Source organism: Hypomesus transpacificus, chromosome 2 (genome assembly GCF_021917145.1).
Source record: "Hypomesus transpacificus isolate Combined female chromosome 2, fHypTra1, whole genome shotgun sequence".
NCBI classification, from domain to species: Eukaryota; Metazoa; Chordata; class Actinopteri; order Osmeriformes; family Osmeridae; genus Hypomesus; species Hypomesus transpacificus.
Genome location: NC_061061.1, coordinates 16,205,408 through 16,224,954, shown reverse-complemented (window position 1 = coordinate 16,224,954; position 19,547 = coordinate 16,205,408). Strand labels below are relative to the sequence as shown.

Here is a 19,547-nt window from a genome sequence, read left to right as displayed (position 1 = left end):
TATATTTTATGAATATGATATTTTGTTACAAAGTATTGCATTACCCCCTCCCCTCCCCCCAACCAAACAGGTGCTGATAAACTCTCCAGGGAATGTAATTGGTCCTTTCAGTGTTCAAGGCGTGGTCTGTTGCAGGATCTGGACATTCACAAATTCCATAAAAGCCAGGTGTGTGGGTCTGGAAGTCATCAATACGATCACATAGCAACCATGAGGTCTCTTGTCTTCGTTCTGCTCATCGGAGCTGCTTGTAAATAATATCTTAATATTTGTGGTTTCTTCAACAATTTGATTATAAGTCATAATAAATGAGAAGAGTTTGATGGTTATGAATATAACCCTGACCCTGACCTGACACAAACCATGTCTTACCCTTGGTTTCAGTTGCCACGGAGGAGGACAAGATCGTCGGAGGGTATGAGTGCACACCCCACTCCCAGCCCCATCAGGTGTCTCTGAACTCTGGGTACCACTTCTGCGGTGGCTCCCTGGTCAACGAGAACTGGGTTGTGTCTGCTGCTCACTGTTACAAGTCGTGAGTAGCCCCCATGTTGACTTGAGCTCTGCTTTCTACCAGCATCCCATTCCTAACATGGAATGCAACTTTACTGTAAATGCAATCCTAAAATGTTTTTAGGAAAAACATTGACTCTTTATGCATCTCTCTTTCTCTTTCAGTCGTGTGGAGGTTCGTCTTGGGGAGCACCACATCAGAGTGAACGAGGGGAACGAGCAGTTCATCAGCTCTGCCCGCGTCATCCGTCACCCCAACTACAGCTCCTACAACATCAACAACGACATCATGCTGATCAAGCTAAGCAAGCCCGCCACCCTCAACGCCGCCGTGCAGCCCGTGGCTCTGCCCTCCAGCTGTGCCCCCGCTGGCACCATGTGCAAAGTCTCTGGCTGGGGCAACACCATGAGCTCCTGTGAGTATGGACCACCATGATATTGTGATTTTGGGTTGTCTATGTCCAGTATCAACAGATAGTGTGTGACTGACTCAACAACATCTACCTCTTTCTCCTTGTCTTTCTTACTGTCACGGTCACATCTTACAGCTGCTGATGGCGACAAGCTGCAGTGTTTGGACATCCCCATCCTTTCCTTCGAGGATTGTGACAACTCCTACCCTGGCATGATCACCGACGCCATGTTCTGTGCTGGCTACCTGGAGGGAGGCAAGGACTCTTGCCAGGTGTGTGCATCTCTGACCTCCCAGTAATGCAATATAGAGATGTTATCTAGTTTGAAACTAACATCTATCTGCCCATTCATTTCCTTCTTTATCTCATCATGTCTCTCTCTCCCTCTCTCTCAGGGTGACTCCGGTGGCCCCGTGGTCTGCAACGGTGAGCTCCAGGGTGTCGTGTCCTGGGGCTACGGCTGTGCCGAGAGGGATCACCCGGGTGTTTACGCCAAGGTGAGACTAAAGGATATGTTTTGTGATGTATTTATTTCATTCCATCAATATCCGTCATCCACATCCACTAATGTGTATCTGTCTCCACTTTCAGGTGTGCCTCTTCAACGACTGGCTCACCAGCACCATGGCCAGTAACTAAGTCTGATCCCAGGAACAGACCTCCACTGTGGCCACACAGCTCATCATTCTATGTTGTCAAACCTGTGATCGTATTGCATCCATGATGAGAATCTTTTGATGAATAAAAGATTTTGAATACATTTGAGTTTCCTTCAGTATTTCTTTGCACAAAATTATTCCAACCTAATAACGTAATAAATACTTTTAGCGATTGTCAGCAGTCCATTGGGACTCAGTAAATTATTTTAAATAAATAACTAAACTAAAACTCTATTTAGTTATTTAGCAGACGCCCTTATCCAGAGCGACTTACAGTAAGTACAGGGACATTCCCCTGAGGGAAGTAGGGTGAAGTGCCTTGCCCAAGGACACATCGTCATTTTACACAGCCGGGAATCGAACTGGCAATCTTCAGATGACTAACCCGACACCATAACCGCTCAGTCACTTGACTCCCTACTACTGCTACATTTGTCCTTACAGCAACGTCACTTGAACACTTAAGATTTATTGATTGGTTGGTTGACTGTTTGATTGACTAGACTTTGTCAGACAATTCAGCTTTTTTTCTAGCATCACAGTAATTCCATTTGAATCACAGAGAAGATGGACATTAGAACACAGAAACACTGAAACAAACATTACCATAACATAACATAACCATCACAGGAGACTAAACCACTCGCATGCTGTGTTACGCTAGCACAACAATCACAAAATATAACAATTACAGTAATATTCACGACCTTTGTACTTTTTCTCTGGGATTGAGCTCTATATTTCTTTTCAGGATAGTCTGGTGCTCAAAAAAGTTCTCCAGTCTAACTTCAAATCATTGAACCTTGAATCTTCGGTTTGATGGTTACAAGTTGAACACTGTTTAGGACATGGTTGGGATTGGGGTTTATCACATTTGATTACATTTACTAAAGTTGCTCTACTTCAGTACATTCTTCAACATTTGTCCTTTTAAATGTATTTCAACTGCATACATCACCCTTATTTTGCTAAGAATCTAATATTTATTACGTTCAAACTAATTTATCACCATCCACCCTCAAGTAAGAATCAATTCCAATGAAAGAAACTACAATAAAAATGACTACATTTCCCATGTGACACCATAAGTTACAGGTAGAGGTGAAGAAGTACATGATGGCACCAAAAAGGAAACAAGAAATGACAGTTGATTGAAACGTGTGGATCACTGTCCCATGGAGTTGTCAAACTAATACTGTTATAAGTTTGTCTTTTAATTGCAGCTTTTATATTCCTTGATATGCCTATATATTCTCATGTGTTCATGTGAGATGTTACCTTTAGCCAGCTCTGTATGTGCAGACTTTCCCAGGCAAACAAAGCCACTGTATGAGAACCTCACAGCTGCGGCCATAGTCTCAGATGTGACTACAACACACACAACCAGCTAATGCTGAGGAAGGTTTAGATAAACATTTAAAAAAAATACAGTTTGAAATGTGCTTTTGTAGAATAACTAACTACTTTCAGAGGTATATTTTTCAAACCAAAAAACATTGATATGAGATATGGATATTTTTCTGTTTCCTGATGGAAGACTTCAATAGCCTTTGTTTAATTCCTTGTGAAGAGAGTATTTAGTACACAATATAGCAGTTTACTTAGCAACGGGAAGGTTTGAAACACTTAGACAAAATCGACCTTCTACTGCATGATCAAAGTGGGTGATGATTTTAAGGAAATTCACCAATTTCATGTAAGGAGCAACACTGACTAAAATGAAATAAGTAAAAAATGTAATTGCCTGATATTCAATTTGAATCAGGACAATATAATTCTGCAAGTTGCAGGTTCAACAAGTTGGTGCTTATCCACCGGACAAAAAATAATAATTTAACAAAGAGTTTTCTAGATATGAAGGTTACATGTATGTGTTACATATTCTGATAAGGAATAACCTAATCTTATCCTTTTTCCGCTGGCCCCCTGCTGACCAATGAGGTTGTCCCGGAGCTGTGACAGCGTGTCTGGCCGTGTATATAAAGCAGGTGTGCAGGTCTGGACCTCTCATCAACAGGATCACACAGCAACCATGAGGTCTCTGGTCTTCGTTCTGCTCATCGGAGCTGCTTGTGAGTAAAGCTCCTTCACATCTTTCCCACCCAGCACTCTCCTCAACGGACAATTAAATTATCTTTAATATGTCATCAAGACACTGCATGTAAACTCAGTCAGTGATGAAAATAGAATAGTTTGAATGCCTTTCTTTTGGTTTCAGTTGCCACGGAGGAGGACAAGATCGTAGGAGGGTATGAGTGCAAGCCCTACTCCCAGCCCCATCAGGTGTCTCTGAACTCTGGGTACCACTTCTGCGGTGGCTCCCTGGTCAACGAGAACTGGGTTGTGTCTGCTGCTCACTGTTACAAGTCGTGAGTAGCCCCCATGTTGACTTGTGCTCTGCTTTCTACCAGCATCCTATTCTAACATGGATTGCAACTTTACAATTCCTGTTTTGAAAAACAACATAGTCTTTCTCCCTTTCTCATGCATCTCTCTTTCTCTTTCAGTCGTGTGGAGGTTCGTCTTGGGGAGCACCACATCAGAGTGAACGAGGGTAACGAGCAGTTCATCAGCTCTGCCCGCGTCATCCGTCACCCCAACTACAGCTCCTACAACATCAACAACGACATCATGCTGATCAAGCTGAGCAAGCCCGCCACCCTCAACGCCTTCGTGCAGCCCGTGGCTCTGCCCTCCAGCTGTGCCCCCGCTGGCACCATGTGCAAAGTCTCTGGCTGGGGCAACACCATGAGCTCCTGTGAGTATGGACCACCATGGTATTGTGATTTTGGGGTACAGGCTGTTTATGTCCAGTATTACGAGAAAGTGTGTAACTGACTTAACATTATCTACCTCTTTTTCCTTTGTCACCATCACATCTTATAGCTGCTAATGGTGACAAGCTGCAGTGTCTGGACATCCCCATCCTTTCCTTCAAGGATTGTGACAACTCCTACCCTGGCCAGATCACCAACGCCATGTTCTGTGCTGGCTACCTGGAGGGAGGCAAGGACTCTTGCCAGGTACTGTGATGAACAACATTTATCTGTAGAGGCTGCTGTTGCTCAACTAATGGTCTCACAACATGACAACTGTCATGAAGTCCTAAAACTTCAGTCTCCTTCTCATGTTGCCTTTTCCTCTTCCTTTCCCTCTCTCTCTCCTTCCCTCTCAGGGTGACTCCGGTGGCCCCGTGGTCTGCAACGGTGAGCTCCAGGGTGTCGTTTCCTGGGGCTACGGCTGTGCCGAGAGGGGTAACCCCGGTGTTTACGCCAAGGTGAGACTGGACAAAACGTTCTTCATGCTGTTTGTTAGTTTGAGTAATAAATCATGTAACTGGATGTGATTGTTTTTATTCAGTGGTGGATATTTATAAATGTATTTATTACTGGAGGCAATCTCATGAATCTCTATTTGTTGGCCTTTGATAGATAACAAAAATGTATCAAAAATACGTATTAGTTATGTATGCAATTGTACATGGTTAGACCTGAGGTTGGAATAATTAAAATGTTACAGAGTCCGATAAAGCTCATCAGAAATGAATCATAATTGTGACTGATTGTTTTCACATAACACCCACTAACGTATCTTTCTTCACCTCCAGGTGTGCATCTTTAACGACTGGCTCACCAGCACCATGGCCAGCTATTAAGTCTGGTCCCAGGAACCCACCTCCAGCACAGTCACACCACTCTGGACCCTGTGCAGTGTTCAACCACTCAGTCAAACAGGTGTAAAATACAAATAAAGTTTAAAAAAATAACATTGACTTGTCTCATGTATTTTCTCATGACCAATATTTATAAGTATCTCCATTGCCAAAGGGTTTTTGACTTCATTATTATGACAGATGAAAAGTGTCTTCGCTGAAATTAGTCCTTCAAGAAGTTCTTATTTTTAGACCAATCAGAAGTATGTTATGAAAACTGCAGGTGTAACTTAAGAGTCCTTATTGCCATTCGCAAGTCTGTGCCCCTGCTCTTTCGGGTGTTTGTCTGCGAGCTTAACAGAGTTATATGATACAAAAAAATCACTTGTGAAACTGAATTGACTGAACTTTTGTGCAAATGTAAGCATATGTCTGTATCTGTGTCCTCAGACCATACACACACAAAGACCTATCTTGAACATAAGTTTGAATTATTCTAGTGCTTGACCAGAATTTTTCATTTTTTTTATTTTGTTTTGCAGAACTTCAATTAATTATTTAAATAATAGAATTATGAAAGAAAATTGTTTGACTGAATGTAATCTTTGGGCTCAAATGTAGTAAGTGATGAGGTAATGTGCAGAAATCTACAAATGATCTCTGCATGTGATTGGGGAACAGGACTGGCGCTGGCACCTTAACCGCCCTAGGCGAGATGTTTCAACAGCACCCCCCTCCCCCCCTGCTCGGCGCCCTCTGTTGGTGGTGCGGGACGGTATACAAGAGAAAGAGAGAGCCTAAGACAGTGGGAGAGAAACAGCGAGAGAGAGAGAGAGAGAGAGAGAGAGAGAGAGAGAGAGAGAGAGAGAGAGAGAGAGAGAGAGAGAGAGAGAGAGAGAGAGAGAGAGAGAGAGAGAGAGAGAGACGGTAAATTAATGAACGCACTTCGGAATTTGGCGCCCCCCTCTTCATGGCGCCCAAGGCGGCGGCTGCCTAGTTCGCCTGTAGCAAACGCCGGCCCTGTTGGGAAATGCACAGGGCATGCAAGGGGTGTGTCCCAATAGCCCTTCAGTACGTAGTGTGCTGTGTGCATCTGAACACCTGTGCATGTGACATTGAGGAATGTGCAGCATAGAAATTCAACTTAACTATGGATTGTAGTATCGTTCTTGTATGAACTACGTCTTAATTATCCTGCCAAGTAAAGCATCATTAAAGTAACCTAAGTTATAAGCTGTTGGTGTGTAACACTGTAGATAAGGTAGGGATGAGATAGATGAAGGACTCAGGAACTCCTTTTATTTGATACATCAAGGCAGATAAATGGAAGCTAACAAAGATTGATGTTACCCTACTGTTAGCTACTTTGAACGTTGTTGTGTTGGTTTACTATTCTCAGGTTGATTGTCGTCGTCATCGTCGTCATCTGCCGCTTGTCCGGGGATCGGGTCGCGGGGGCAGCGACCTAAGCAGGGAGGCCCAGACTTTCCTCTCCCCGGCCACTTCCGCCAGCTCTTCCTGGGGGACCCCAAGGCGTTCCCAGGCCAGCCGAGAGACATAGTCCCAGGTTGATTGTAAACAAGCTTATTGATTATTAACTATGTTTATATGTGGCATATATGGCATGGTTTTGCAGTGCAAATTGTTAGTGCAATTTACACTACCACAGCAAGGATGTTCTGGGTTTGATTCCACTTGGGGTCTGTTGGTGCTAAGGTGAGCTTTTCTGTGTGGAGTTTCCATGTTTCCTTGTGCTCACATAGGTTCCCTCTATAAAAGAAGCCCAAAATAAAAACATTCTGTTGTATTATTGAGCATTACAGCAGATATATATCATCATTGTGAATGGTCAATGCTTTTGAATTGAGTTAATTACTGCAATAAATAACCAAATACTTATTGTACAAAAGCATAATAATAATGCATTTTATTTGTATTGCACTTTATATTACAGCAATCACAAAGTGCTACAGAGCATACAATAATACAAATTAAAAAGAATCAAAGTTATTAATTAAAATGTAAAAAAGATCAAGGTCAATAAATAGTTAAAAGGAAAACCTATAAAATACATTTAGTAAAAAACACGGCATTTTTAATATGTTTTTTGATTTTGTATAAAAACATCTGTAGTCATATTATACAGTATTGGAGAAGTGAACTTCCATTGTGTAAATCTTATGAGCTGGAACTTGAGAAAAACAAGACATGCAGGTTGAGGGGAAGGCTTTCGGTACATTTCTCATCTAGGGCATCAAAAGTTCCACAACTGGGTGTGCAACATTCTTGAATGAAATTCTCTTGGTACAGTATTTTCTTCCTGGTTTAGTCTGGAGATTCTTTTTTAAAGTGGAATTTCGAAAACGTATTAAACTTGAGGGGTTATTTTTGGAATAACTACATGTTTTAAAACAATTAGTTTGCAGGCCGACAGGCTACAAATGGATTGTTAAAGAACGTGCTCCATCACAATGTTTTGTCAGAGTGCAGAGGCACAAAAAGAAGAAAAGTGGCTTCAAAAGGGTGTTTGCTCAAACTTGCTGAGGAGACCTGGTAAATTCTGTAAATTTTCAAGGTCGGAAATTTCCCATGGGAATTTTAGGGAAATAAAAGAAATATTTGGGAGTTGATTGGAATTTTTGGGAAATAACTGAAAACATTTATTGCAGCATAATCTTGATTCAAACAACCAGATTCAATACAAATTAATGGTAATGGTAGGCAACGGCACATCACTGCCATTACCTACTCACAACCAGAAGTGCCACTTTAATTTTTGGGCCCCATGAAGAGATTGCAACCCCATCTTATTTTGGTTTTATCAGTTTTTTAATTCAACAAATGTTCATTTCAAGGTTTTCGAGGGCCCTCCCCCTTAAGGCCTTTGGTAGGCACTTTTCCCGTCACCTTGACACCCGCTCATCACAAAAAATAGTATCTTCCAAAACACTGTTGGCTCTATTGGTGTTCCAAAAACACCTGCAGTACATTCCAGAATGCTTAAGCAATTTTTAATGTTGAAGCTTAGTTGCACTTGTTCAGCGTGCTACAGTGTTCAGAGGTGGCGTTTGAGTGAAGCCTATAGTTCAACAACTGAAGGTAAGGAATAATAATCATTTAAGTCTCATATCCTTTACATGCTTAGCTGTTTACAACATATCAGTTGATCAAGACAGATGACGTGCATTAAGTTGGACATTTTCCTTTTTTTTTGGGGGGGGGGGGGGGTCATCTCTTCAGGATACCTGACATTATTACTGGTAAAAAATACAAATAAAAACTCTATTACTATACCCTGAACTTTTCTGAAATTATAAAATAAGCTTTTTTGCCAGGATCACCATGGCTGGAATATACGACGAACCCTGTTTCATCGATGAGTTGAAGAGCTATTTGAAGAGACCAAATGTGAGTGCAGAGACAGCCAGAAATGAGCTGGACCTGATGAATAGTGTCACTCTTAACATTGCTGTGACAGGCGAAAGTGGAGTAGGAAAATCTACTTTTGTCAATGCCCTTCGGGGGGTCAAGGATGGGGAAACAGGATCCGCAGAAACTGGGGTGACTGAAACCACCATGATGGCTACAAGATACACCCACCCCTTCATGACTAACGTGTTCATCTGGGACCTGCCAGGGATTGGGACCCCAAACTTTAAAGCTAAAACCTATCTGAGAGACGTCAAGTTTGAGACTTATGACTTTTTCATTATCATTGGAACTGTGAGGTTCAAAGAGAATGACCTCATGCTGGCCAAAGAAATCAAGAGAAGGAGGAAGATGTTTTACTTTGTACGTTCGAAGATTGATCACGACATCAGCGCAGAGTCCAGGAAAAAAAACTTCAATGAGGAAAAGGTGCTGAACGAGATCCGGTTGAGCTGTAAGGACAGTCTAAGGACCATTGGAAACCCCGATGTCTTCCTAATCTCTACTTTTCATCTGGAGAAGTATGATTTTCAGAAACTAATTGATTCACTGATTAATAACTTGTCAGACCATAAGAGGTCGGCTCTTGTTCAATCTATGCCAGCTTGCTCTCTACCAATGATAGAACAAAAAAAGAGAGAGCTCTACAAAATTGCCATCGCCGTGTCTGCTGCGGCTGCTACGTCTGCAGCCATTGCCATTCCAGGCCTCTCAGTGGGTTGTGAGATTGGCGTCATGCTGGGGTTCCTACAGAAGGCCCATGTTTCCTTTGGGTTGGATGCAGAATCCATCAGAAGGATCGCTACCCGTATCAACAAGCCAGAAAGAGAGCTGAGGGTAGCAATGACCTCTCGCTTCGCTAACGGAATTAACGAAAGGGTGGTGCTTGGAATGTTATTCCACAAGTCCATGATAACAGCCAAGGCTTTTGAGGTTGTGTTAAGCGGCATTGCAGGCATTGGAAGTCTCGCAGCAATGGGAATTTCATTTACTACCACATTGCAGCTTTTGCAGGTAGGAATTAAAGAAATGACAGATGACGCTAAAGCTGTGCTCGCTATTGCACTTACTTTCGAAAACTGAAACAGGACACTGAGGCGCTTGTTTCAGTCGCACGAGTGAAGAGGGTATGTGCTTTGTGTAAGCGTGATGTAAAAACTTCCTTTCGTAGGCTAAATTTAAAATCCTCGTCTTTTAGCTAATACCAATTCCTACCATGTACACAAATGCATGTGTTGTTTAGATAGGCTAAATTCATTAAATAACTGTAACTTTTATAACTGTTTCTCAATCATTAATTTAAACATAATTTGACAGATCATAGTATTGATCGGTAAGTTGGTTTCTTAGAATAAAATGTGTATTGTAATGTTTAATTAACTAAATATAACATTTCTGTAATATGTGTATAATATCTAAGATGAAAATGTTTTATTATTTGCAACTAAATTTGGAAATTTGGTTTTATCCTGTACATGTAAGCATTTTCTGATAATATGTGCTAAATGCATTTTTTTATTTATTTACTGTCAACCCAGTAGAAGTTTTAGGTAATAAATATAAACTAGGCTAAACATTTATTAATCATAATATATGTCATAATTATTTTCCCATAATGTTGTTACTTGGCACAAGTGATAAAGTTGGATGTATTATATGTCCCTTGTTAAAAGAATTTTTGCAAGACAGACTGTTATCATTTACATCTGAAATAAACCATGAAACGGATAACCTGTTCTAAGAATATTTAAAGATAAAGAGGAAGACTGAAATATAGGCTACTAATTTCAACACAGCACCTGACAGTCTCAAATTGCTGCACACTAATTTCCTTTTGAAGGATAAATAACATTCAAAGTTGAAGTTGAAGTTGAAATGATTAAATATAATCAAATCTCATTTAATTTAAAGAATGATAAAAAAGTACAGTATAGTAGCAACATATAATACATATAGCGCTAACCATGACAATTCAATAAAAAAACATATTGTTTTGATCTATAATTAGTTGAAAGATGGCATGGCACTGCCTGGACAAACGCCAACCAATTCTAACCAACGCCAACTGTCTGATCAGTGTGTGCAGCAGTGGCGTGTTCAGGGAGTGGCCTAGGATGGCACGGGCCACCCCTGAAATCTGATTGGCCACCCCAATATCTTAAAATATGATTGGCTAAATGCCCAGTCAGAGGCGGGCCACCCCTTGTGCCACCCCTATCAAAAATGTCTGGACACGCCCCTGGTGTGCAGTCAGTCTGTGTGTGACGGTGTTTGTTGTTGTTGGTCAGGTGGCATTTTTCGAGTTTGACATGTCCAGTCGGGTTTGGTGGAATCGTGGAAGGTCTGACCAATGTGTGCCATTTTCCAGCAAACGGCAACATTCTGACCATAGCCTACTCGCATGCGGAAAGTCGGCGCCCGCTATTAGGCAAAACTGGATTGTCAACGTTAGCAACAACTAGCTCTATGGGCCTATTATGTGTCTCACTTTTGGCATTATATTTCATATTTCAAATGGCTGTTTTGTGGAAACGTGGAACGCCGTGGAACAATGATCGAGTTGTGCAAATAAACAACCCAACTGTAGCCTACGATAGAGTATAACCACACACTGTCCAACTGAGACTATGTATCTTTATCTATAGTATTACTCTACATCTTGTGACTTTGTAGATCATAAGATAATAAATAACTAGTTTATAGTAATGCTATTACAATACTATATTGAGATAGGCCTAACACCATCTCCTTTTCACATCTCCTCTAAACGTTCCCCAGGCACCTTCAAGAATGATTGGCTTTCTTGGCATTCGAAAACACATGCAGTACATTCCAGAATGCTAAAGCAATGTTGGAATGTTCCAGTTTAGTTGCACTTGTTCTTAGGCTTTGAATGAGTTTGTTTTGCTACGATATGTTCAGAGGTGGTTGTTGGGAGTAGCCTAGTTGAACAACTGAAGGTAAGGAATAATAATCATGAAAGTTTTATATCCTTTAAATGCTTATCTGTTATAACATATCAGTTGATTAAGATGTGATTAAAGTGCAGATTACTTTGCTAGTTCAAGTTGGAAAGTTTTTACTTTAGGATACTTGCCATACTGGTAATGCTAAAATGCTATACCTCCAAACTACTATAGACCTGCACTTTTCGTCAGACATTATCGAATAAAGTTTTTCCATATTTATGTCCAACACTGAATTTCTTTCCACACAGTTAATTGTTAGGATCACCATGGCTGCAGTAAATGAGGAACCTCGGGTCATGAAAGAGGAGTTGAGGAACTATCTTAGGGCCAAAGTAGAGGAGATTGCAGATAAAACAAGAAAGGAACAGAACTCGACGGAGGATGTAACTATAAACATTGCTGTGACAGGTGAGAGCGGAGTAGGAAAATCTACTTTCGTCAATGCCCTTCTGGGGATCGCGGATGAGGAACCGGGATCCGCAGAAACTGGGGTGACTGAAATCATCAAGAGACCCAGGAGATACCCCCACCCCTCCATGTCTAACGTGTTCATATGGGACCTGCCAGGCACTGCGACCCCAAAATTCAGAGTCAAAAACTATTTGAGAGACGTTAACTTTGATATTTATGACTTTTTTATTTTCATCGGAGCAGTGAGGTTCAAAGAGAATGACCTCAAGCTGGCCAAAGAAATCAAGAAGAGGATGAAGATGTTCTACTTTGTACGTTCGAAGATCGATCACGACATCAGTGCAGAGTCCAGGAAAAAAAACTTCAACGAGGAGGATGTCCTCAACAAGATCCGATTGTGCTGTCAGGACAACTTGAGCTGCATAGGCAATGTGGATGTTTACCTAATCTCTTCATTTGAGCTTGAAAAGTATGATTTTCGGAAACTAATTGATTCACTGATGGAGAACCTGTCAGAGCATAAGAGGACAGCTCTTATTCAATCTATGCCACTTTGCCCTATTTTGTAACTGTATTAAATAACTCCATTGTAACTTTTTGTTACACAACATAAAACAGAGGCAAGTGACAGAATAGTTAATTATGTAAATTTGACGTATATTGATAGTTAACTTGATTTATTGGACTAAAATGTGTATTTTCATGTATAATTAAGTTCATCTAGGACTATATGTGTACAAGATGAAAAGGTTTTATCATTTGCAACTAAACTTCGAAATGTGGTTTTATCTGAACATGCAAGTATTTGTTGACATTCTGTACAAAACGGTTTACATAAACTACACAATCATCACATAATATCTGTAATGGTTACTGTTTCTGTTTCCTGATAGTATTGTTGGCACAATACAATATTGTTGGCACTCGAAAAGTGACAAAGCCAGATGTAGTATGAAGCATGCTAAAGAATGTGCAACACTGTTAGAATGTAGAGTTAGGGGCTCCCAAATTTCTAACGAGCGTCGAGAGCCAGGTGGACGATAATGGGACCCCTTACGCTACAGTTTGAAGAGAAAAAGGAAGACTGCAAAAATGACAGTTATTTCAACACTACACCTGAAAGTCTCAGATATTTAAATATAATCCAATTGCAAACTGAATTTGACCGATTACACACAGCATTGAAAATTAAATAAAATACAATCTTGCTTTCTTTGAGCAGCGCCACAGATGGCTACACAGATCAGCACCTATAAATAACCCAAACCCCTCAGAAAAGACAGCACCCTTCCAACATGTAGCTACACACACAAAACACATCGTAACACATTAAGGTCACAGGCAGTTTTATGAAGATAAACAATTATTTTTACATGCAAACACTGATACATTTTTGGGTATTAATTTTAATCTGTGTACAGAAGTAGGCCTATCAGAAAAACTGAGCAGAGAGATGTCTAGAAACCGAAACTTAACTCCTAGACAATTTGAAAACAAATCGAAATCCAATTGAGTGTAAAAGTTTGACTGTATACAAATAAGAAAAAATGCAGAACACAAAGATATAGCTTACCTCTTCAACAGACGTCAGATAACCAATATATGAAAGAGATTGTTACTCTATATTTCAGACTTGTTTTACTTTAAAATTAAATGATTTGTAATGTAAATAGTATTTTAATAATTCAGTAATATTCAGTAAAAAAAAAAAAATGTTTTGAATCCAAGGTTTTATAACATATTTTTTTTCTACTATAACTGTGATGTTAAAAATGTCCGTACAAAGTAAAACATATTTTTCATCTTCTTGATCTCCTTGGCCAGCATGATGGCATTTTCTTTGAACCTCACTGTTCCGATGATAACAAAGAAGTCTTAACAGTCAAAGTGGGCGTCTTTCAGGTACTTATTGGCTTTAAAGTTTGGGGTCCCAATCCCAGATGAACACGTTACACATGGTGGGCTGAGTGTATTGGACTGTGTGACTGCACTGGTCGTTTCATGGATTGAGAAAATTATTTCATATACAGTATGTATAATGTTATTCTTAAATGAGGCAGTTTCAGTTGAACGGTTGAAAAGGTTTTTTCTGAAAAAATTTATGCAGACATAAACTGAGTCAAAAAACTGTTGTTTTATTGACCTGGAGTTCCTCAGATATATATCCCTAAATATGGGATAAAAATCCCCCCACCCATTCTCTCTCTCTCTCTCTCTCTCTCTCTCTCTCTCTCTCTCTCTCTCTCTCTCTCTCTCTCTCTCTCTCTCTCTCTCTCTCTCTTCTCTCTCTCTCTCTCTCTCTCTCTCTCTCTCTCTCTCTCTCTCTCTCTCTCTCTCTCTCTCTCTCTGTCTCTCTCTTTCTCTCTCTGTTTATCTCCCCTTTTTTTCTGTCTATCCATGTTCTGTGATGGGAAAGGTACAGTCTAGTAGCTAGTGAGGATCTCGTTGATCCATGGCAGCAGGGCGCAGACCTTGGTGTACACCCCGGGGTAGTCAGGCTGGGCACAGCCATAGCCCCACGACACGATGCCCTGCAATTCACCATTGCATACAAGGGGGCCTCCAGAGTCACGCTGGCAGGAGGATAGGAGAACAACACAAAGTGGGAGGGATGAAGGTAGGAGGGATGGAGGGATGGAGGGATGGAGGGATGGAGGGATGGAGGGATGGAGGGATGGAGGTAGGAGGGATGAAGGGATGGAGGGATGGAGGGATGGAGGGATGGAGGGATGGAGGGATGGAGGTAGGAGGGATGAAGGTAAGATGGATGGAGGGATGGAGGGATGGAGGTAGGGAGGTAGGAGGGATGGAGGGATGAAGATAGGAGGGATGGAGGGATGGAGGGATGGAGGGATGGAGGGATGGAGGGATGGAGGTAGGAGGGATGAAGGTAAGATGGATGGAGGGATGGAGGTAGGGAGGTAGGAGGGATGGAGGGATGAAGGTTGGAGGGTTGGAGGATAGTGAGACAGGAATTATGTAAGAAAAGGAAGAGGAAGGGGAAGAGGAGAGTAAACATGAAAGATTTAAACCTTACACTAACAGTCCTTTGATTCTTTTGCTACTTTATGCACATTATGATCACCTGTGAATTGTCAATTTATCTTCATGGGTCGGGTGCCTGTACTATATGGCACACAACAGATTCGACCGTAGGTGGCAAAGGTGTATGTCACCTACCTGACAGGCGTCTTTGCCCCCCTCTGGGTAGCCGGCGCACAGCATGGTGTCTGAGATCTGACCGGGGTAGTTGATGTCACAGTCCTCCTTCGACACAATAGGGACGTCCACACACTGCAGGTTAAACGGATTGAACACTAGCCAGAAAAGAAGCAGTTGGTGGAAAGTGATGAGGAGGGAGAGAGAAACGTCATCGGGTGAATGAAAAGAATGCATCAATTTAAGAATAAAGCCTTTCAATGTAAACATTCAATTCAAGACCACACTATTGCTTAATAGCCCAGCATAGCCTAGTTTAGCCTTGCCAAGCCTTGCCTTGGCCTATCCAATCTCTCGACATACCAGAATCTGTATAGATGTTGCCCCAACCAGACACCACACACATTTCCCCTGCCTTAGGACAAGCCATGGGCAGGGCGATGGGCTGGACAAACTTGTTGAAGGTAACTGGGTGGGCCAGCTTCATCAGCATGATGTCATGGTCCATGGTCTGGTAGTCGTAGCTTTGGTGCCAGTAGATGGCATCCACAGACATGTACTGTTCAGTTCCCTCATGTTGCCATATGTGATGGTCCCCCAGGATGGCGATTTGCGCAAACGGACTGAGAGAAGAAGGGGAGTGGGGAAGAAGGAGAGATGGACATAGGGAGAACATTGAATAAAACAGAGGATATGTAAAGTGAGGGAAAGGGAGATGGAGTTAGAGACAGACAGAGAGAGAGAGAGAGAGAGAGAGAGAGAGAGAGAGAGAGAGAGAGAGAGAGAGAGAGAGAGAGAGAGAGAGAGAGAGAGAGAGAGAGAGAGAGAAAGGCTACCTGTGCCCAAATATTTTCGAGACATCTCTGTCCCAATAGTACTCACTTTATCCAGCAGTGGGCAGCAGATATGATCCACTGGTCGTTGATGAGTGAGGCTCCACAGAAGTGGTAGCCGATGTTTAGAGACGCCTGCCAGGGCTGAGAGTGAGCCTCGCACTCATACCCCCCCACGATCCTGTCGTTCAGGGGGACTGAGGCTGAAAGGCAGGGAGGCAGAGAGGCAGGGAGGCAGACAGGAAAAGATGGAGGTACATAAGAAAGGGAAACGTGAAGTAGAAACTGAAATGAAAGACACATTTGTGAGGGGCATGCTGTGATGTATATAAAACAAATAGAGACGATAATTGTTCTCACTGTGTGTGATATTAGCATCCTTAATCGCATCGCATGTTTTCACCTGCTGCTTCTGCAGGCAAGGTTTGTGTGTGTGTGTGTGTCTGCCTTTGAGTGAGAGAGTGTGTTTTACCTGCAGCACCCAAGAGTGCAAGTACAATCAAGCCAATCATGCTGCGGTTGACACGTCGAGTATTCTTTTCACCCAAAGTGGACCTGGGCACTCTTTTCTGCTTCACTTTTATACATCCGTCCTTTATCAGTTTAACTTTACGCCCCTCCTTGTCCCTTCTCCCTCACCCCTCCTCGCCATCCCCTCGCTCCATGCCCACAAACCCCCTACCCCCTCCCTCCCACCTGCCTCCCTCCCTCTCCCCTCTCCCAGTGCCAAGTCTCAAATTGACCTTGGTAAATGGATACCAAGATAAAAGGCCTAGTCTGAAACATGGAGGAAATCTTATGTGCAACTTTTAAACGTTTACAAAGAGACTCCACATTGACGGTTTGTAACTGTCTTTTATCAACCGACAGTGAGCAGCCAACCTTTTGAATGTGAGGTTTGTTTACTGTCTCATAGCTTTATCCTTTTTTTGTAGTGCTACCAGCCTGCCACAAAGAGATTTTAACTGTTAGTCACTTAAACTTAACTTACTATTATCAATGAACCGTTTAACCCAGTTTATTGGTAATATCCATTTCTAGGTTAGTGTTGTTGGTTTTTGTACTTTTCAGCATAATTCATAATACCCAAGTAATATGTGAGGTTTCCAATGACCTCTTGCAGAGGCCAAAACAAACATGTTTTGCAGCAATTCTTTTTTTTGACTCCAGGTGTTCTTTTTCTCACACCTTGTAGGCATGGTGGTTTCATGCCCAAATCTTTGGTGGCAAAAAACATAATTCCCCCCCCCCCCCCCCCCCCTGAATTCCTTGACCCCACATCCCTATCCCCTGTCGCCACCCCAAAATACCTACATACAAACTAAATGGTAAGAAATACCAATGAAATATATCTGAGTTCCGTTCAAATCTGGATTGCTGTTAGACGGCTGCTTAGAAACTTCATAAGCTCCAACTTCATTTCCACTGATGTGTCCGAGTGTGAGTTGTGTAAAGTGTATCGTCCTTGACCAGGTCTGTGTGTGTGTGACACAGGTGTGTGTCCTGGCAGACTGCGCAGGGAAAGGTGGAGGGAGGAAAGGCTGAAGGGAAGGTTGGGGGGTGAAGAGCAGGGCGCTAGGTATAAATACCAACCGGACTGTTTTGGGATATCACTGATATCTGGACGCTCTCTGGACACCATGAAACTGTTTGCTCTGATAATGCTGGTAGGATCTGCTGGTAAATAGACACACACATTTCTACATGCAGACTTCATCAGCCATATTTATGACTTCATAACTTTCCTATTGTGTCTGTCTTACATTCTCTGTCTCTCTTAGTGGCAGTGCCCCGTGAAGATGGCAGGATCATTGGTGGGCAGGAATGTGAACCTAACTCCAGGCCATATATGGCATCCCTGAACTACGGTTACCACTTCTGTGGAGCAGTACTCATCAGCGAGCAGTGGGTGCTCTCTGTCGCCCACTGCTGGTACAAGTGAGTACGAGCAGTGTCCTTGAAGATGAGAGGGATTTTAACTTGCCTCGTTCACCCCTCTCTCTCTCTCTCTCTCTCTCTCTCTCTCTCTCTCTCTCTCTCTGTGTCTCTCTCTCTCTTTCTAAAACTCTCTCTTCCTCTCTCTCCCTCCACTTTCCCCCCTCTCCCCTCTCCTCAGCCCCTATAGCATGCAGATCATTCTTGGTGAACACGACCTGCGAGTGTTTGAGGGCACCGAGCAGCTCATGAAGACCGAAAACATCATCTGGCACCAAAGGTGAGCTTCACCCGTTACTGTGGTTACACGGTGGCGAGTGTGCACAGAGGTAGACAAAACTCCACTTCTTAACGTTGACACGAGTGTTTGAATGAATCCCCGAATCCATGTCACCTCGCTCCTGTTCCTGTAGCTATGACTACCAGACTCTGGACTATGACATCATGCTGATCAAGCTGTTCCACCCGGTGCAGATCACTGAGGCAGTGAAGCCTGTTCCCCTGCCCAGCGGGTGTCCATACGGGGGCATCCGCTGTTCTGTGTCTGGCTGGGGCAACACCGCCATGGGCGGCGAGGGTGAGAGGAGTAGAGGTCAAGCCAGACGCTACGTAGTCTTCACTGATACACACATGAACAAACTTTGGAATGATGAAACATTGCAGCATTCAGGAAGCATTGCAGTCCATAGCATAGGAATCAATAGCATTTTACTCCCATTTGGATCAAAACACTTAAAAATGTTGAGGTGAATCAGTGTTTAAGAGCCATTCTCCTTGTCTGTGTCCAGTAAACCTTCCCACACGCCTGCAGTGTTTGGACGTGCCCATAGTGGATGGGAAGTTGTGTGATGAGTCGTACCCCGGCATGATCACACAGAGGATGATGTGTGTAGGATTCATGGACGGAGGCAGGGACGTGTGCAACGTAAGTCCCCTGCCACGGACACACACACTTCACATTCAACTGTCGGACGTGACAATCATTTGAAAATTCATTTCCTGTGTTCCTGTGTCTTCCCCAACGCTGTTGTGAACTCTTCCTCTCCTTCAAACTCCGTCCCATATCCTCACCCATCCCCACCCCCCACACACACATGCACCTCCTCCTCTGTCGCCTCACCCTGGCTGACCCGCTGGTGTTTCTCTCTCCCACACCCAGGGGGATTCAGGCAGTCCTCTGGTGTGTCAAGGGGAGCTTCATGGCCTGGTGTCCTGGGGCCGGGGCTGTGCGGAGGCCGGGTCCCCTGGAGTCTACGTCAAGGTGTGCGAGTTCGTCCACTGGATCAGAGACAACATGGAGGCCAATCCATAATGCAGATAGATGGCCTTCTTTTGGGGTGTCCTCCCTGCCTCCTTTCTTCCTTCCCTCCCTCCCTCCCTCCTTTCCCCTTCCCTCCCTCCCTCCCTCTCCCTCCCCTCCCTTTCCCTCCCTTCCTCTCCCCTCCATCCCTTCATCTCTACCCCCACTCTTTCAGTCTTTCTAAACCATTGTCTGCCGTCTCATTCTCTCTCCTTTGTAAAACACTGGATAAAAACTTCACCTTTCCCCACAATGCATCTGTGTGTTGACTTAA

At 42.9% G+C, this 19,547-nt stretch overlaps 6 protein-coding genes across 7 annotated transcripts; 5 read left to right on the top strand and 1 right to left on the bottom strand.

Annotated features, from left to right (window-relative positions):
* Positions 1-189: 189 nt before the first annotated feature.
* On the top strand, positions 190-1,686 carry LOC124480870 (trypsin-1-like). The gene is made up of 6 exons (XM_047040521.1): positions 190-250; positions 385-535; positions 679-929; positions 1,062-1,198; positions 1,322-1,423; positions 1,518-1,686. The coding sequence occupies exons 1-6, from the start codon at positions 211-213 to the stop codon at positions 1,563-1,565; spliced, it is 729 nt and encodes a 242-aa protein (XP_046896477.1). The 5' UTR covers positions 190-210; the 3' UTR covers positions 1,566-1,686.
* A 1,910-nt stretch (positions 1,687-3,596) lies between these two features.
* On the top strand, positions 3,597-5,357 carry LOC124480894 (trypsin-1). Its single transcript, XM_047040556.1, has 6 exons — positions 3,597-3,657; positions 3,804-3,954; positions 4,093-4,343; positions 4,472-4,608; positions 4,761-4,862; positions 5,193-5,357. The coding sequence occupies exons 1-6, from the start codon at positions 3,618-3,620 to the stop codon at positions 5,238-5,240; spliced, it is 729 nt and encodes a 242-aa protein (XP_046896512.1). The 5' UTR covers positions 3,597-3,617; the 3' UTR covers positions 5,241-5,357.
* Positions 5,358-8,109: 2,752 nt separating this feature from the next.
* Positions 8,110-10,351, top strand: LOC124480801 (interferon-inducible GTPase 5-like). Of its 2 annotated transcripts, XM_047040424.1 has the most exons (3): positions 8,110-8,336; positions 8,478-8,497; positions 8,573-10,351. In XM_047040424.1, exon 3 carries the CDS (start codon positions 8,580-8,582, stop codon positions 9,747-9,749), a length of 1,170 nt encoding a protein of 389 aa, XP_046896380.1. In that variant the 5' UTR covers positions 8,110-8,336; positions 8,478-8,497; positions 8,573-8,579; the 3' UTR covers positions 9,750-10,351. The 2 variants fall into 2 exon arrangements, with proteins under 2 accessions (XP_046896380.1, XP_046896372.1); XM_047040416.1 differs by lacking the exon at positions 8,478-8,497 and having other exon boundaries at positions 8,113-8,336.
* A 1,168-nt stretch (positions 10,352-11,519) lies between these two features.
* Positions 11,520-14,077, top strand: LOC124480905 (T-cell-specific guanine nucleotide triphosphate-binding protein 2-like). Its single transcript, XM_047040569.1, has 2 exons — positions 11,520-11,626; positions 11,884-14,077. Exon 2 carries the CDS (start codon positions 11,902-11,904, stop codon positions 12,613-12,615), a length of 714 nt encoding a protein of 237 aa, XP_046896525.1. The 5' UTR covers positions 11,520-11,626; positions 11,884-11,901; the 3' UTR covers positions 12,616-14,077.
* Positions 14,078-14,352: 275 nt separating this feature from the next.
* On the bottom strand, positions 14,353-16,686 carry LOC124480851 (anionic trypsin-1-like). The gene is made up of 5 exons (XM_047040499.1): positions 16,511-16,686; positions 16,088-16,241; positions 15,569-15,828; positions 15,227-15,363; positions 14,353-14,619 (listed from the first exon to the last, which is right to left on the bottom strand). The coding sequence occupies exons 1-5, from the start codon at positions 16,548-16,550 to the stop codon at positions 14,470-14,472; spliced, it is 741 nt and encodes a 246-aa protein (XP_046896455.1). The 5' UTR covers positions 16,551-16,686; the 3' UTR covers positions 14,353-14,469.
* An 885-nt stretch (positions 16,687-17,571) lies between these two features.
* On the top strand, positions 17,572-19,526 carry LOC124480840 (trypsin-like). The gene is made up of 6 exons (XM_047040487.1): positions 17,572-17,718; positions 17,820-17,976; positions 18,155-18,253; positions 18,387-18,550; positions 18,762-18,898; positions 19,133-19,526. The coding sequence occupies exons 1-6, from the start codon at positions 17,679-17,681 to the stop codon at positions 19,283-19,285; spliced, it is 750 nt and encodes a 249-aa protein (XP_046896443.1). The 5' UTR covers positions 17,572-17,678; the 3' UTR covers positions 19,286-19,526.
* The last annotated feature ends 21 nt before the right edge of the window (positions 19,527-19,547 follow it).

Bases quoted from the DNA above. Each gene is read 5' to 3' on its own strand.
- LOC124480851 (XM_047040499.1), bottom strand. From the start codon at position 16,550: ATGATTGGCTTGATTGTACTTGCACTCTTGGGTGCTGCAG. The intron at 16,242-16,510 runs GTAAAACACACT...CCTGCCTTTCAG, and splicing joins TGCACTCTTGGGTGCTGCAG to CCTCAGTCCCCCTGAACGAC. The intron at 14,620-15,226 runs GTAGGTGACATA...TCCTCCTGCCAG, and splicing joins GGGGCAAAGACGCCTGTCAG to CGTGACTCTGGAGGCCCCCT.
- LOC124480894 (XM_047040556.1), top strand. From the start codon at position 3,618: ATGAGGTCTCTGGTCTTCGTTCTGCTCATCGGAGCTGCTT. The intron at 3,955-4,092 runs GTGAGTAGCCCC...TTTCTCTTTCAG, and splicing joins GCTGCTCACTGTTACAAGTC to TCGTGTGGAGGTTCGTCTTG. The intron at 4,344-4,471 runs GTGAGTATGGAC...CACATCTTATAG, and splicing joins GGGCAACACCATGAGCTCCT to CTGCTAATGGTGACAAGCTG.
- LOC124480840 (XM_047040487.1), top strand. From the start codon at position 17,679: ATGAAACTGTTTGCTCTGATAATGCTGGTAGGATCTGCTG. The intron at 18,254-18,386 runs GTGAGCTTCACC...CTGTTCCTGTAG, and splicing joins AACATCATCTGGCACCAAAG to CTATGACTACCAGACTCTGG. The intron at 18,899-19,132 runs GTAAGTCCCCTG...TCCCACACCCAG, and splicing joins GAGGCAGGGACGTGTGCAAC to GGGGATTCAGGCAGTCCTCT.
- LOC124480905 (XM_047040569.1), top strand. From the start codon at position 11,902: ATGGCTGCAGTAAATGAGGAACCTCGGGTCATGAAAGAGGAGTTGAGG.
- LOC124480870 (XM_047040521.1), top strand. From the start codon at position 211: ATGAGGTCTCTTGTCTTCGTTCTGCTCATCGGAGCTGCTT. The intron at 536-678 runs GTGAGTAGCCCC...TTTCTCTTTCAG, and splicing joins GCTGCTCACTGTTACAAGTC to TCGTGTGGAGGTTCGTCTTG. The intron at 1,199-1,321 runs GTGTGTGCATCT...CCTCTCTCTCAG, and splicing joins GAGGCAAGGACTCTTGCCAG to GGTGACTCCGGTGGCCCCGT.
- LOC124480801 (XM_047040424.1), top strand. From the start codon at position 8,580: ATGGCTGGAATATACGACGAACCCTGTTTCATCGATGAGTTGAAGAGC.